The sequence below is a fragment of the Anopheles coluzzii genome, chromosome 2, assembly GCF_943734685.1.
Source record: "Anopheles coluzzii chromosome 2, AcolN3, whole genome shotgun sequence".
NCBI classification, from domain to species: domain Eukaryota; kingdom Metazoa; phylum Arthropoda; class Insecta; order Diptera; family Culicidae; genus Anopheles; species Anopheles coluzzii.
Window position 1 is genome coordinate 85346056 of NC_064670.1, and position 14789 is coordinate 85360844.

Sequence of the window (14789 nt, forward strand, 5' to 3'; positions counted from 1 at the left end):
CCGTTAGTGACCCGGAGTGGCTCGGATATGTGTAAGTTGGTGCAACGATTGGTACTAGAAAGCATAATCGATCGAGACCCGAACTCACCGCACCCAAGTTTAAGGTCGTATTTAACACCAACAATGACCTAGTGCACCAGCTGCACGAGCGAGTCGGTGCATGTACAATTCTTGTTCGTATATTTGAACATATTGTTTTAGAACGTTATTCTGTTATCGTTGATGAATTTTGTGAATTTTGTTAAGAATTTTATGTTCCTTGTTTTCCATGCCTTTATGAATTTTTCCTCGTTGGGGTTTTCATGTCTGAATCGTTTTATTTCATACTTTTAGCAATCGAAAACTCTGTGTGATGCTGTATTCGGTTTATTGCATTTATTGCATGATCCATTATCGACTAACTTCAATTTCTGCGGCCAGTAATTCCCATAGTCGTGACCAGCGATTAGTCTATTGAGTGTTTTTATTTCTTTTGGGGGGAGTCTTGTGTTATGGTGCCACATCTTGTTTGGAATGTATTTCTGATATCTTGCATTTTTTTAACCTTTAGTGAGGCATATTTGAGAATACCAAGCGTTGGCTTCTGTTCTGGTTTTATTTGTGATGTTAGTGATGGCATCCGCTTACCTTAGCTTGTTATCTGTTGTTTGTGTTGTGGTACCATTTCTTGCTAGGATATCAGCTATTTCACTCCCCGAGATGCCTCCATGGCTCGGGATCCATTGTATATGACATTGTGTTCTTTCACAATTGTGTAAGATTTTACTGATTATTTCGTCGATATACAATTCTGCAAGTAGTATGCAGCATGCTGCACGATTTCCTGTATATAACGTGCATTTTTTATATTTTCTTTACTGGCGGTTTCTAATGCAAGATCGATGGCATACAATTCCGTCGTGCAAATGGTGGTTGAGTCCTCGCTGATAATTTAATTTCTCTATTGGCCATTTGTATGTAAGCTCAAATACCACCCTTCTCTTCTATCTTCCTTCCATCTGTGTATATTTTTACTCCAGATTGCTTCTTAATGATCTCCAGGCTTTTTTTGTCTTAAAACACTTATGTTGTAGTTGATTTTACTATCGTCTATAACTGGGAGAGAGGTAATGATATTGGTGAGGAAGCGACTATTCTTGGAGTGGTTCAATTCGTGTCTTGCTATGTTGTCGCAGGTGGCGGTTTTAACGATGCGCGGACTGAGCGGCCGCGGGGGGGCCCGTCAATGAAGGGACCCCGTGTATGGTAATTCCAGCATATAGAACAATGTGTACAGTAATCTCAGCAAGAGCTACTGTGCTAGTTTGGGGCCCCATGGATGAAGGGACTCATAAACTATAGGGGCCCAGTATAGGGATACTGTATACTCTTCTACTGATTGTTTGGCCTTCTGAAGCTATTTCAATTCATCGGTTGGTCAAGAAATGCTTTATCCATCTAATATCTTCAGGAGATATCATTTTTCTTGTCATTTCTTCTTGTCATACGCATTTTCCACGTCAATAAAAATAACGACAGTGTGTTTGTTTTTTCGGTTCTTTTTTACGTTAATTGTCAGAAAATCAACCGCTGATGTAGTTGCCCGATTTTTCCGGAAGCCAAAGGATGTAGAAGGTAAGAGTTGATATTGTTCAGTTATATACTGGATGTTTTCTAATATCGCTGTTTTTCTGACCGTAGTTATTGTTAGTAATAAGGCAATAGGTCTGTGATTTGGCACATTGTTAGAGACTTTTCTTGGTTTGTTGATGGCAACTATTTTTTTTCTTTTAATTTTTTTTCTACTTTACCCGTTTTGTAAATTCTGTTGATGTCATTAATTATAGCTTGTGTGTTTTCTCTACTTAGTAGTTTTAGGATATTGTAGCTTATCTTATCGACACCAGAGGAAGAGTTGCGTTTAGATCTCATGATTCTATCCCGTTTCTGCTCGTCTAATATTTTAAAATCACGGTAGTATATTCGATTTTGAGGCAGTCACCATGTAGTAACTTTGAACTCGTTGGCCAGAGTGGTTCGAAGTCGATTGAACTCGTTGGCCAGAAATCGTTAAGGAAGGTCATCGTTTGCCGAAATAGGCAGAACTGAAGTGGATACTGTTTCGAAGCGGACTTTTCGACACTAGATCGTGCAGACGATCATAGAAACCTTTAGGAGGTTTCCCTTACTGGAAACGTTTGAGTTTAGAGGCCTTACCTTGAGTAGGGGGACATAACTAAACTCTTTAGATGAGAAGTCGAAGGATGTTGGATGGGCAGTCCGAACGAATCTGACCTGCCATAATCGGAGTTGATTTTATTTATTCTCAAAAGAAGTAAAGGGTATCGCACATTTGGTTCCAGGTTGTATGTTGAAAAGTTATTGTTTTCACTAAGTTAGTTACGTTTGTCTTTTATTGATAAGAACGATGGTTCTTGTTACTGAGTTCCTGTTTTGAGTTTTAATGCATATACTGTTCCTGCTTATGCTGTAGTTGTTTTTGATAAGTGTGTCTGTATGATAACTGTTATTTGTATGAATGAAGTGGCCTGAATTCTTCCGGATGTGTTGCCATTGTATGATCTGATTTCCTGAATGTGCTATAATGAATGCGTTACAATGGTGTAGTTTGGCTTTCCAAAGTGTGTTACAATGTGTCTATAGCTGATAGCTGATAATAAGTTCTGTATAGCAAATATGCTACATCTCTACTCTGAAATTATCGTCCAGCTCGCAAACAGCTAGTCGCTTCGGCAATGATCATGTTTCAGAGCAGTATGTGAGTACTGGACACTGTACAACCCAACTATTCTAGATATTGGAACTGTAAGATACGAAAAAATGCTTCGTCGGCTGTTATAGTCCCAAATAAATTAGTAGACAGGCTAGCCCTGGTTTGTAGCTAAATATCCTGAGAGTTTTCTAACTAACTTTCTCCTCCACGGGTTATTAGTTTCACGTAAAAAAATGCATGTACAATACAGTAAATCAATTTTAGCTGACAAGAATGAGAACGTTCTATATGTAACCATAATTCTGAATGCAAGAATGTATAATGTATATAGGTTCAACGAATATTTATTATGCTTTCCATTTCATTCTGTTGTAGTTCTGTTGGCAGTATTGTAGCAATACTTCGCTAATACGGGGGTGGATCCAAAACTTCTAGAAAGTTAACAAAGGCCCTCCATCCCCTACTCAACACGTCCTCATAGAACGGCACAGAACGCTAACATGTCCCTCGATTATCCAAGCGGTGGTATACGGGGAAACCCAACCCATTGGGCGGATGGGTTACATGGCTAAATTGAGAGGGGCGGTAGATTATTGTTCTTCATAACTTTACTTTGGAGCGTCTGTTCTCCATGTAAGAGGCGGCTTCCATCCAGCGTATACATCTTCCTGAAGGGCCGCGCTGACTACTCGCTGCAGGACTCTAAACAGACAGCGTGCGTAGACCCTATGACAAGACTGTAGGTCGGAGGAGAGGTCTTGCAAACCACCTCCACAAAAACACCACAGTAACGAACGAGTCAACGATAGAAGAACAGTATCGACTCAATCGATTTAAACTTCTGCTAGGAGATAGGACTCGAGATTGGAAGCTCAGAACGTAGAACTACAGATCTCTCTCATCGGATGGGAGTAACCGTATCCTGTACGATGAGGTCTGGGCCCGCAGCTTCGAGGTAGTAGCACTTCAAGAGGTGTGATGGACCTGGACCGGTTGATATGGCTTACCGTCGAAATGCACCAGTTGCTCTTGTGACTGTGGGAGCCGGAGGAACTACAGTGTATTAGTTGACGGCGACAATCTCAAGATGGTAAATTGATTGATTCGCCCGGTGGTCCTCTAAGGACACGAGTCCATAGAAACCATTCGAACGAAGAACCATTTCACGAGACACGAGAAACCATTCGAACGAAGGATGCAAACGCTCTGGGCGTGTTTGAGCGACGCATCCTACGGACCATCTTTGGCGGTGTGTAAGAGCATGGAGCGTAGAGGAGAAAGATGAACCTCGATTGATAGTGTTGTGGGCAGCCGTGCGTGCCGACCCCTGGACTTGCCGTGGCAGTTGCGCTGCCACCGGTCAACGTCCACGGGGACGACAGTATGTACACGCACACTGTCGCACACACTAAGCGCGCAAGGCTTAGTGTGTGCCGAGCGCCATACAGGCAGAGTGTGCACGAAGGCCGATCGAGCAGGAACTCTCGGCAGGAGCGGCTGGCGCGCGGCCTACGTTTTAACGTGGTAGTATATTCGTGTATATTATTTATAATGTAAAAGTTCTAATATGTGTAAACAAAGTAATAAGTGCAAATAGAGCAGTTCATAACAGATAGATTAAACCACGGTGGCGAAAGCTGGCAGGGCACGATGGCCTGGGCATGTCATGAGGATGCCGGACTTATGTCCAAGAAAGTGTTCGACTGGGCCATGTCACATCGACGTGCTCTATCGGGACAGGCCAACAAGAGAGGGAAAGAGAGAGAGAGAGAGAGAGAGAAAAAAAAAATAGAGAGAGAAAGAGAGAGAGAGATTCTGTTAACAATCTGTATTCCATTACCATCAATACAGCACAAACGCGATGTTCTAGTAGCCATTGAGTTTTACTGCCAGTGAACTTTCAACGAACCAATCGGTATATATTGTTGATTACTATAGTCTTAAATTGTCTTTCGATTGCAATAATACTTACGTTTTGTGATAATGGATTGGACCACGAACGATAAGCTTTCGCAATATTACAATTATACCTGTTTGAGTGGTAAGTATAGAAAGAGTCACCTTCCCTTCACCACCTAAAGCATTCACTGCCCTTGATTGATAGAAAGAAACCTCGAGCTAGCTCGGCTCAAAACGCTGTCCGAAAAGGAAAGCCATGCTGAACATTTCACCAGTGTCGAAAAGGATTTGCTTAACTTAAATGAAACAATAACACGAAAGCTCACCATCAATGAGTCGAACATTCGGAATGTCATACAGCAAGACTGGTTCTTGGAAATTCCTAGCGAGTATATGCAAGTACGGCCGAATACCGCATTTGTTACTAAGTAGAGAGAGAGAGAAAGAGAAAGAGAAAGAGAGAGAGAGAGAGAGAGAGAGAGAGAGAGAGAGAGAGAGAGTTAGAGAGAATAAATTACATTGTTTTCCAGAAAATCATTTCAGATTTCGATGAAATGAACATTGCTAAGCGCAAATCATTGGATATGTTGATGCTAAAGGTTTACTCATTGCGCGAACGCTATCGCACTTTGTTGGTAATGCTTTTTACAATTTGAAAAAAAAAACATTTTAAATTACTAACAGTTTTGCATTACCGTTCAGATGAAAATATTTACTTGCAGGATTCAGGTCGATACACACGATCCGAGAGCAACGGAAGAGAAGGTAAAAACACGATTGGCCGCTCTGCAATTGAGCCGTTGTGAGGCATCGATAAGGAATGCTAGAAACATTCAAAACTATTATCGCCGTATCGGGCACTTTATGTTCAAGGTAAAATTTGTATTGTTAAAATTTGTATCTTTAACCAGTAATTGTGCATTTATCTTTTATGTGCATATAAAGGACAACCTCTACAACGATCGATCATTGGCTGCCTTGAAACAAGCAATCAAAGAACAAATGGTGCTTATACGCAAAACAACACTGATCGGACGTTCCGTGATCGATAAAGTGATTTCATTGAATAAGGAGCTAAAGGTAGGACCCATTAACTGTGTATCATGATAAATCAAATCATCCTCACACACTCGTTTTGTTACAGAAATCTACCATAGGATTCAACATGGACCGTGCGCACAATATGAAATCATTGAAGTATCACAAATCTATCCTAACGAAGGAACGTACAGCGATTACAAGTGCCAGCATGGGTGATGTATGTATCGATATCATTAGCAAAACGGAAACACATTCATTGTAGCCTGTTTCATTCTCCTTTTTTTTTAGATCGACCCGAAACGCTGGCCATCACGATACGATTCCATAACACCAAGCATGGAAGCGTTGCAAACAGAGCAAGAAAAAGTGCATCACACGATTGAGCAATTGAAACATACGTCCTTCTGTATTTGGGAAGCTAATATTCTTAAAGAGTAAGTAAGCAAAATTGTAACGTTAAGTCGCAATAAAACTATACAATGGTACTTTACTGTAGAATGGAATCGAAAACACACAAAATAATGCAACTAGAAACAGATATTTACGAAGACGAACGAGTCTACAAAGAGCTCGATGCTGAAATCGAAAATACAAAACATTTCGTTCGTGGCGGCTGTACATTAGACACGGCAAGGTATGCAATCATATCAACCACTGTCCCATACATTAGCTTCCAATTTGTGTCGTACCTTCATTTTTTTGTAGTTTGAAATGTAAGCAGGAAAACGTTATCATGGATCTTGAGCAGGAACGGTCGAATCAAACCATCTTGAAAGCATCACTCGCCCGTCTCAAATCGTTTCACATGCGGTTGGACCAATTCTTTGCATACATTCCACAAATTTTAGAACAGAACAAAATCGAATCTCTGCCTTCGCTGGAGGAAGCACAGGAAGAGTCGGAAAAGAAAATAACTATGACGGCCTTGTTAAGATTGTTTAAGTCGGAATAATTTAAAATTTACAGTGACAACTTAAATCACATCTATCACAAATACAAATTTTGCAATACATTGAAGTAATGCTGCTTTTTTCAATTAAAAAATTGCATGCGCACCCTTTCAACGGATTATTCAACACGTTGGAAAAGGCCTTTTTCGCGCTCCAAGCACTAGTAACGGCTTTCATTTGAACTGGTTTGCTTTTGCTGGTATAAATCCTTTCCATGCGCGCTGCTGACATTTCGCCTACCGCTCCACAGCAGAGTGACCAGAAATATCGATTTATCTGTATTTCTACCGATTTTTGATATGCCTACCGATTCACAGAAGAGCCCCCTAAAACTTCCGATTTTTCATTTATCCTACCGTAAATCACAGATTTTTTTCGTAATACTGACCAAAAAGTCATATTACCATTTCCCAAATCACTAAATGTATTAAACTCTATATGGAAATCACTAGCAACCAGAACCAGAACTTCAACAGAGACAACTAAGGCCCGTGTCTGCACTTCATGAAGTCGAACGCGCTGATAAAATTTTATATGCAATTTGACAGATAATGTAACCCGGCGCTCTAGCAGCAATAGAACACGACATCGAACATAAAAAAAGAATAGGACTTCACATGTTCGATTTGTGGGTTGTCACATCGAACATGTAAAATCCCATATATTTTTCATGTTCGATATCGCGTTCGATTGCTGCTAGAGCGTCCCAATCATTAGTTGGGTTAAATTCCCTAGTACAATTTTCAGATCGACACCTCAGAAAGGCCTCATGTGACCGCTATGAACCAAATCTAAACTATCTCCTTTAAATAAATGAAAGATGTTATTTTCTCGTGCTGCTTTTCATGGGTCAGATTAGCTTCCATCTCCGACAACCCCCTTCCCCCTTCCCCCGCTCAACACTTCACAGTCTACCGAAAACTACCGAAATAATCTTAAACTCCTACCGAAAACTACCGATAAAATTTTGATGCGCCTACCGAAAACCGCAAAAACAATCTGGCCACTCTGCTCCACAGCTTGCCGACGGTGTACGATCCCAACATGGTCGACAGTTTGACAGGGACAGGTTTCGTGAAAACAAGAGACATTTTTTCCTCTCTTGTGGTTTTAGGTACACGAAATTTAGCAATTTAATTTCTAGCAAATGCAAACACCCTAGATCACCTCTCATTCTCTCCAGCCATCGACACTTTCCATCTTTACGTGTTTGTGGTGTTGTGCCATTTCGTGTGCGTGCGGAGAAATCTGTCTGTTCGGTGCCTCGCTTTTCCGCTACCTCCGTTAACTGTGTTCCCTGCACCGTGTTTGCGTGAATCGTAGTGTGTGCCGCCCGACAAACCTCCCCCCTCGCTCGGAGAAGGTGTACTTGTAGCGAAAAGTGTAGCATATACCACCGATTTCCTTCCCTTTTCTTTGTACGACCAACATGAAGCAAATTCCGCTGACCTGTTCCGGCCATACGCGCCCCGTCGTGCATCTGGATTTTAGTGGCCTGACCGAGTGTGGATATTTTCTCATTTCGGCGTGCAAAGGTAAGAACAGCTTCCGACTAATGAAGCCACCTAACAGTTGAAGCAAAAAAAAAGGCCCGCCCCCCCGAAATCGGTAGAAGAAATTAAGCAAAAATACTTTCTCATTTTAAGCGCGTTCGTAAAACATGCAAGCTAAAGGTTAAACTGCTTGTGAAGGTCGATTTTGCGAGTGAGTGTAAAATTACGGACCAATAACAAATTACTCTCCCTTTTTGAACACACGAAACGTTAACAATATAGATATTGCAGTAATTAAATGCAAACGAAGTGAAAATACCCAATCTCTTCCAACGCTACTCCTTCCTCACCCGCCTCCCCATCGCCTTAGCACCGTTCAGCGGCAATGTGTGTGCACATCGGGCAACCTTTATTTCACTGTGTCATTGGGACACCAAGGTCCTTCCGCGATATGAGAAAAAAATCGCGTCCCACCGCGTTCACAAGGTGCCACATGACCGTCCACAGCGCACAGCGGACAGGAAAGAGACAGATGTCATAAAAACAATGTTTTTTTTTAAAATCACCTCCCCACCCCTGTGCAAGCGGTGCGTACAGGCTTAAGGGCTGGATCGATTCGCACGCCGCCCCTCGAGGTTTCACGCCCGGGATGCTCGTCCCAGTGCCTCGCACAGGCATATTCCCTCTTTCTGCACAGTCGTGTGGAGCTCCACTGTCTCGATTTCATTAAACCAAACAACAACGAAAGGCCCTGATCGGTGCGTGCCGGTCGTGTATAAATCAAACCCAACTGGCCGGCGGTACACGATGCGGAAGTAGGAACAACCAATAACCGATCCAAGCACGGATCGCCGCGTAACCAAGGCGACAATGAGAGTGTGCGCGACGGTGTGTGGACGGCGGTAGTAGTGTGTGCCCGCGTACACGCCATCCCACCCTTTATCGCGATCACCAGTAGCAGCCCTCGCCGCCTGCTTGCTGCCGGTGTGTGTGTGTCTGTGCGCTGGAAACAAGTTTCGCGTGCCCTTCCTGCTGTGCTTCCTTTTGCTGGCGGCGGTTTCACTCTTTCTCACACTGTTCCATCTCTTTCTTTCTGTTTTGTTTTCGCTGCGCGTCCGTCTCACGAAGGTTCGCAAATCTGGAAGTGCGGGTCGAGTAGTACTAGTAATAGTAGTAGTTGTAGTAGTAGTAGAATACTGATCCCTTTCTAAACTTGGACATTCAATGTCACACCGTATGTTCGCGGTTCCGGTTTGTACCGGGTGCGGTGATTGTTTATTGCAAAAGATTCAGCTCAGCTTAAACGTACGTAAAATTACAACAACGATAGGATGAAATATTCTCTGGCCCTTGAAAATAATAGAACAACAATAACTGCCAGCACGGGTTGTTGTGACCCTGTTTGTCTAGTGCCATCTCCTTGTTGGGGAACCTGGGGCGAAATGGTCACCTGCATTATTGGCAAATTAAAACGTTTAAAATGACTTTTAATGATTCAAATATCAAATTCCATGTTTAAAGCATACCATGAACGTTTCATAATCTAAAATTTCAAAATAATGGAATAAATTAACTAATACAATGTTTGTTAAAGTGTGTAAAATATTTCACTTAGAGTAAAATGGCCGGTATGTTTACGTACAGGACAGGAACAACATCATGAGGCTGTGGTGTAAGCTAAGGTCGCTACAATATACAGGGTTTTTTACTTGATTTCGCAAGCATAGCAACATTTAACGCAACCGCAGCAATTGATAGGACAAAGGACAGGACAGGACACTTTACCTAACTCTGCACTTTCGATTTTCAGATGTGTGCATTAGCCGTAAAACCCGTTGTGATATTGTGTACCACGCTTGTGATATCAAGTGCGAAGGTTGCCTTAAGCGTGATGACGTTCCGTAAACAACTGATGCCGTTGTCCTGTCAATTGCTGCGGATGCGTTAAGTGTTGCTACGCTTGCGAAATCAAGTAAAAAAAACCCTGTATTAGCTTTACTTAAATAAAACTGTGCTCTATGTATACTCTATCATTGATCATTGATAAAACATTGACGACACGTGAATTAGTGAAATATACCAGCATTCTTTTTAATAAAACACTTTAATACTAAACTAAAATCTCTAATCACACAATTCTACTAAGATGCAAGAGCTTAAGCCAAAGCCTGAAGTCCAATCTTGTGGTCCATTTTGCCCCGCTTTCCCCTATATTTCATTTGCTAACGTAGTTAACGTCTGCCCTGCGTAAAGTAAAGGATTTGTCTAATTTTGTGCAGGACTAGCAAAATCCTATGAACTGGTTGATTAATTTAATTCCGGTCATACTGACCTTCTTTGTACAGTCGGTGGAAGTTCAATTTCTACCAGATTCATTTTCTTGCTCTCCTTCTTCATCTTCTTCTTCTTCTTTAACGTATTTCTCCCTTCGCTAGATGGCAAACCGATGCTGCGAATGGGCGATACGGGCGATTGGGTCGGCACGTTCGAGGGCCACAAGGGTGCGGTGTGGGGCGTGGCGCTGAACGAATCGGCCACGCTGGCCGCCTCCGGTGCGGCCGACTTTACCGGCAAGATATGGAACGCGGTCACGGGCGAGGAGGTGCACAGCCTGCAGCACAATCACATCGTCAAGACGGTGGCGTTCAGCCACGACAGCCAGTACCTGGTCACGGGCAGCAACGAGAAGCTGGTACGGGTGTTCGATCTCAACTCGGAGGGCAAAGCGCTGGAATCGTACGCCGGCCATGCCGGCGCGGTCAAGCGGGCACTCTTCTGCCGGAACGAGAAGTGCGTCATCAGCTGCGCGGATGACAAGTCGATGCGGCTGTGGGACCGCGGCACGGGCCAGGAGGTGTCGCGGGTCGAGTTTAGCTCCCACCCGAACGGGCTCGAGCTGTCCAAGGACGGCAGCATCCTGACGGTGACGTACGGCAACTGTACCGCGTTCTACGACATGGAAACGCTGACGCAGCTGAAGGAGATCACCATACCGACGCGGGTCAGCTCCGCCAGCCTGCACCCGGACAAGCACATCTTTGTGTGCGGCGGAGAGGACTTCAAGATGTACAAGTACGATTACATTACGGGCAACGAGATCGGTAAGTAGTGTGGGTGCGAGGTGCGACTCGGGACCATGGGATTAATGTCATCCTTCAATTAATGCTTTTGTTTTCCATGTTTCGTTCAGAATCGTTCAAAGGCCACTTTGGCCCGGTGCACTCGGTCAGCTTCAGTCCGGACGGGGAACTGTACGCTAGCGGCTCGGAGGACGGCACGCTCCGGCTCTGGCAAACGACCGTCGGCAAAACGTACGGTCTGTGGAAATGCACCGAACCGACCGATCTGAACAACTCCACCAGCAACAATAGCGCCGCCAACAACACCACCGCCAACAGCGCTGTCAGTGGCGTCGTCGCTCCGGTCACTCCAAACAACGCTGCCGTAAGCTGCCCGCCGGTGTCGTCGGCAACTGCGCCGGTAACACCGACACCGAGCGCCAACCGGGAAGTGACGGCCAACTGAATCGGGACAGGGATAGCAAAGCTTCTTTGCCGAGAGCATTCGAGAGGAAAAATTTCGCTTTAAAAAAAAAGAGGAACTTGCCGGAAGTGAGCAGAGAGGCGAACGTAGGAAGCAAAAGGACGTGTGTGATGGCACACTTAGCAGCAGCAGGCCAGCAAACGTAAGCGATTAAACGATTGCTAGTGCAGTGCTGCCAGAGCCATACCGTCGACTGCGTTTTACCTTTGGCGAGCAGCGTGCGAATGAATTTCTTCTTTAAGCGAAAAAAAAACAACCCCCGTCGTCGTCGTCGCCTGTTTTGTGCGATTTGAATGATCATGTCAAACCTTAATGATCGGATTAAAGCCACCCCTCCACCCACTCCCCCAACACACTACACTCATATGTATTTCCTGAAAGCGAAGGAGGAGCACGCTTGTGCGACTGAGCATGGCGCCGGACCTCTTTCACAGCAACGGATTGTTGCGGACTCTCGATGCGAGAGTAAAGGAAACCGAACAGAGTTGGTTGTATTCCAAATTCGGCAAACCATCACTTCATCCAAAGCCAACGCCACCGTGGTGTGTACGTAGGAGAGGATCATCCCATCGTGTGAACGTATATAGTGGTTACAAACGGTCCAGGCTTGCTTAAATTCATTTCTATTTCTGCCGACTGTCTGCCGACTCCAAATAATCTACTTTCTCTCTTTTACGTCTTCGACTTTTCTTTCCTTTTTTTCCTATACGGCCACAATCACAAAGTGCCTGGTGTGTTGTGCAGCACGCCAGACAGATGCGTTTGTGTGGTGGGCAATTGAAGCCCCATTAGTCTATACACTTTAATCAAGTAAATTATGATGTACCGCGAACTGCATGAGAGAATGTTTGTTTCTTTTTAATTATTTTGAAATAAAGAATTAATTAAATCAGACGCCACCTTGGCAATGTGCAGCAAAATCCTCACCTCACCCGATCTCACCTTCCAGTGCGCGTTGATCAGTTTCCAACAATGGCAAAAATTTATCACAAACATCACAAGCACCACTAATATAACCGTAAGTACGTGTCATAGTACTTCTAGTTTGTCTGAAAATTGTAGTTTCGCGTAATAAAGTGGGTTAAATTTATATTTTAGTGACAAAATTCATGTAATAAGTTAACAAACATACTCTCCTCATACCATACAAGCATAATGATAGTAATGGTTTTCTTTTCTTTTTAATAATGAGGTAGTATAAATGATCAGTTTCTCCGTTTCCATGGGTATTTCATATTGAAGGTTTCCAAGGTTGTGTACAGTAACATGATACAGTAACCATAATCATAGCACATCAGAGTTCACACTGCATTGTATAACATAATCCATTCCTTTCTTGATTTTCGAAAGTAGCAGTTGTAGTAAGTTAAACAGTGTAAAGCTAGAACTAGAACGAAAATTGAAACTAACGAGAATGTATCGTGAAGGAAAACCAGTCCAAGCTTCTTCTTCTTCTATTTGGCGTAACGTCCTACGCAAACATGCCGGCCTATACAGGCTTTCGAGACTTAATTCATTACCACGCACAGCCGGATAGTCAATCCTTGCTACGAGGGGAACCAATCCAAGCACGTAAACCATTATTAATGAAAAGTCGCAACTCCGTCAATAGATCGCTACACTTAAAACTAGAAATCTGGATGAGATTCTAGAATCTCAGTCGAAGAATATGGACGAATTATGTTGAAGAAATTAACACAACGTTTGAAATGGTAAGTACGATTCAAAAACCTTTTTAACTACGGATGTACGATCGTACCATGGGTCGAAAGGGCGACTTCTGTTAAGGAAACTGGCGACATCCTCCCAAATTCAGCAGGTCAATTTACATTTTGCCGAGGCAACCGTATGAACTAAAATTTGACAAATCTCTCTAACATCATCGGAAGGCAAAATTCACTAATCTACAAACGTTACCAGTGTATGCAGAACAGTGAAATCTGACGTTGAAATTGGCATCACTTATATATCACTTTATATATCGGAAGTATCAAGCTCGCCAGGCTCCGGTGGGCTGGCCATGTTGTACGCATGGAAACGGACGACCCAGCTCGTAAAGTCTTTTTAGGCCGTCCACAAGGACAGAGGAGGCGTGCTAGGCCCAAATTGAGGTGGCAAGATGGCGTGGAGGCGTCCGCCATTAAGGCTGGGATTACGGACTGGCAGATGAAGGCACGAGACCTTGAGCGGTTTCGGACACTCCTGAGCCAGGCCAAGACCGCAAAGCGGTTGTAGCGCCAGATAAGTAAGTAAAGTAATATATCACAAGAGTCACCAATGCATTCAATGAATTCGATTTCAAAAAATTGGAGAATGACGATTTCATATGGTTCATTTTTGTACACATGCCCCAAAATTCCAATACAACGGTTTTGTCTATATAAAAATGGAAAATCCATCATAGAAAATCTGCAAAGATCGAAGCAATGTTGGTGCTGAAAAGAATAATCCTTCTCGGGTACAAAACAATTGCAGGTTCACAAATCCTCTGCGCAAGATAAGCATAAACATAAAGGGCAACGAAGGAGGCTACTGCAATGCCATTAAATGCAAAACTTCATGAAATGGTTCACCTTCGAACAAACTACTTGATGCATTTTAAATCGCGGGCAATGCTGTATTTGCACAAGAAAATAAATTGCAAGGACGCTACTTTACAGCTGTCACCAAAACACCTCAAAACGAAAAGATTGTAATCATCATCAGCAGCAATGATATCACCACATCACATAAACAAGATGCCGTGTACGGTGTAACCGTAATATCGAAAACGATCTGACAGCATTTGGGATAACCGGATCTTTATCCATTATCTGTTAGATAATCTCATTGGCATTTGTTGCAAAAAGGGTGTGATGTGTATCATTATTATTTTTTTTTATTTAATTATTGCTCAAGTGTACAGTTTATGTCACGATAAAAGTACTCAATTTAAGACTTGATTTATGTTAACTGTACATTAGTCTGGAGTATAGACGGTCCTACATGTTATGTGGAACATCCTATTGCAGAAAAACGCGGCAAAGAGCAAATTGATGTTGGTCCCACCAGCGGCCTTACTAACAAATTACGGACTATGATGGTACTATAATCTACGATGGCGAATGTGAGGTGTGAGGCGTACATCCGTTTCAAAAATGAAGCAGCAAG

The 14789-nt window shown here is 43.1% G+C and overlaps 2 protein-coding genes across 3 annotated transcripts; both read left to right on the top strand.

Moving 5' to 3' along the window:
- The first annotated feature begins 3614 nt into the window (after positions 1-3614).
- On the top strand, positions 3615-6670 carry LOC120949744 (uncharacterized). Of its 2 annotated transcripts, XM_040367232.2 has the most exons (9): positions 3615-4754; positions 4818-5011; positions 5143-5247; positions 5315-5485; positions 5558-5692; positions 5757-5870; positions 5942-6087; positions 6150-6287; positions 6359-6670. In XM_040367232.2, the coding sequence occupies exons 1-9, from the start codon at positions 4697-4699 to the stop codon at positions 6603-6605; spliced, it is 1308 nt and encodes a 435-aa protein (XP_040223166.2). In that variant the 5' UTR covers positions 3615-4696; the 3' UTR covers positions 6606-6670. The 2 variants fall into 2 exon arrangements, with proteins under 2 accessions (XP_040223166.2, XP_040223167.2); XM_040367233.2 differs by lacking the exon at positions 3615-4754 and having other exon boundaries at positions 4918-5011; positions 5156-5247.
- Positions 6671-7637: 967 nt separating this feature from the next.
- Positions 7638-12533, top strand: LOC120949745 (serine-threonine kinase receptor-associated protein). The gene is made up of 3 exons (XM_040367235.2): positions 7638-8138; positions 10532-11197; positions 11287-12533. Exons 1-3 carry the CDS (start codon positions 8033-8035, stop codon positions 11619-11621), a joined length of 1107 nt encoding a protein of 368 aa, XP_040223169.1. The 5' UTR covers positions 7638-8032; the 3' UTR covers positions 11622-12533.
- Positions 12534-14789: the final 2256 nt, after the last annotated feature.

Bases quoted from the DNA above. Each gene is read 5' to 3' on its own strand.
- LOC120949744 (XM_040367232.2), top strand. From the start codon at position 4,697: ATGGATTGGACCACGAACGATAAGCTTTCGCAATATTACAATTATACC. The intron at 4,755-4,817 runs GTAAGTATAGAA...CTTGATTGATAG, and splicing joins CAATTATACCTGTTTGAGTG to AAAGAAACCTCGAGCTAGCT. The intron at 5,248-5,314 runs GTAATGCTTTTT...ATTACCGTTCAG, and splicing joins AACGCTATCGCACTTTGTTG to ATGAAAATATTTACTTGCAG.
- LOC120949745 (XM_040367235.2), top strand. From the start codon at position 8,033: ATGAAGCAAATTCCGCTGACCTGTTCCGGCCATACGCGCCCCGTCGTG. The intron at 8,139-10,531 runs GTAAGAACAGCT...TCCCTTCGCTAG, and splicing joins TCTCATTTCGGCGTGCAAAG to ATGGCAAACCGATGCTGCGA. The intron at 11,198-11,286 runs GTAAGTAGTGTG...TGTTTCGTTCAG, and splicing joins CATTACGGGCAACGAGATCG to AATCGTTCAAAGGCCACTTT.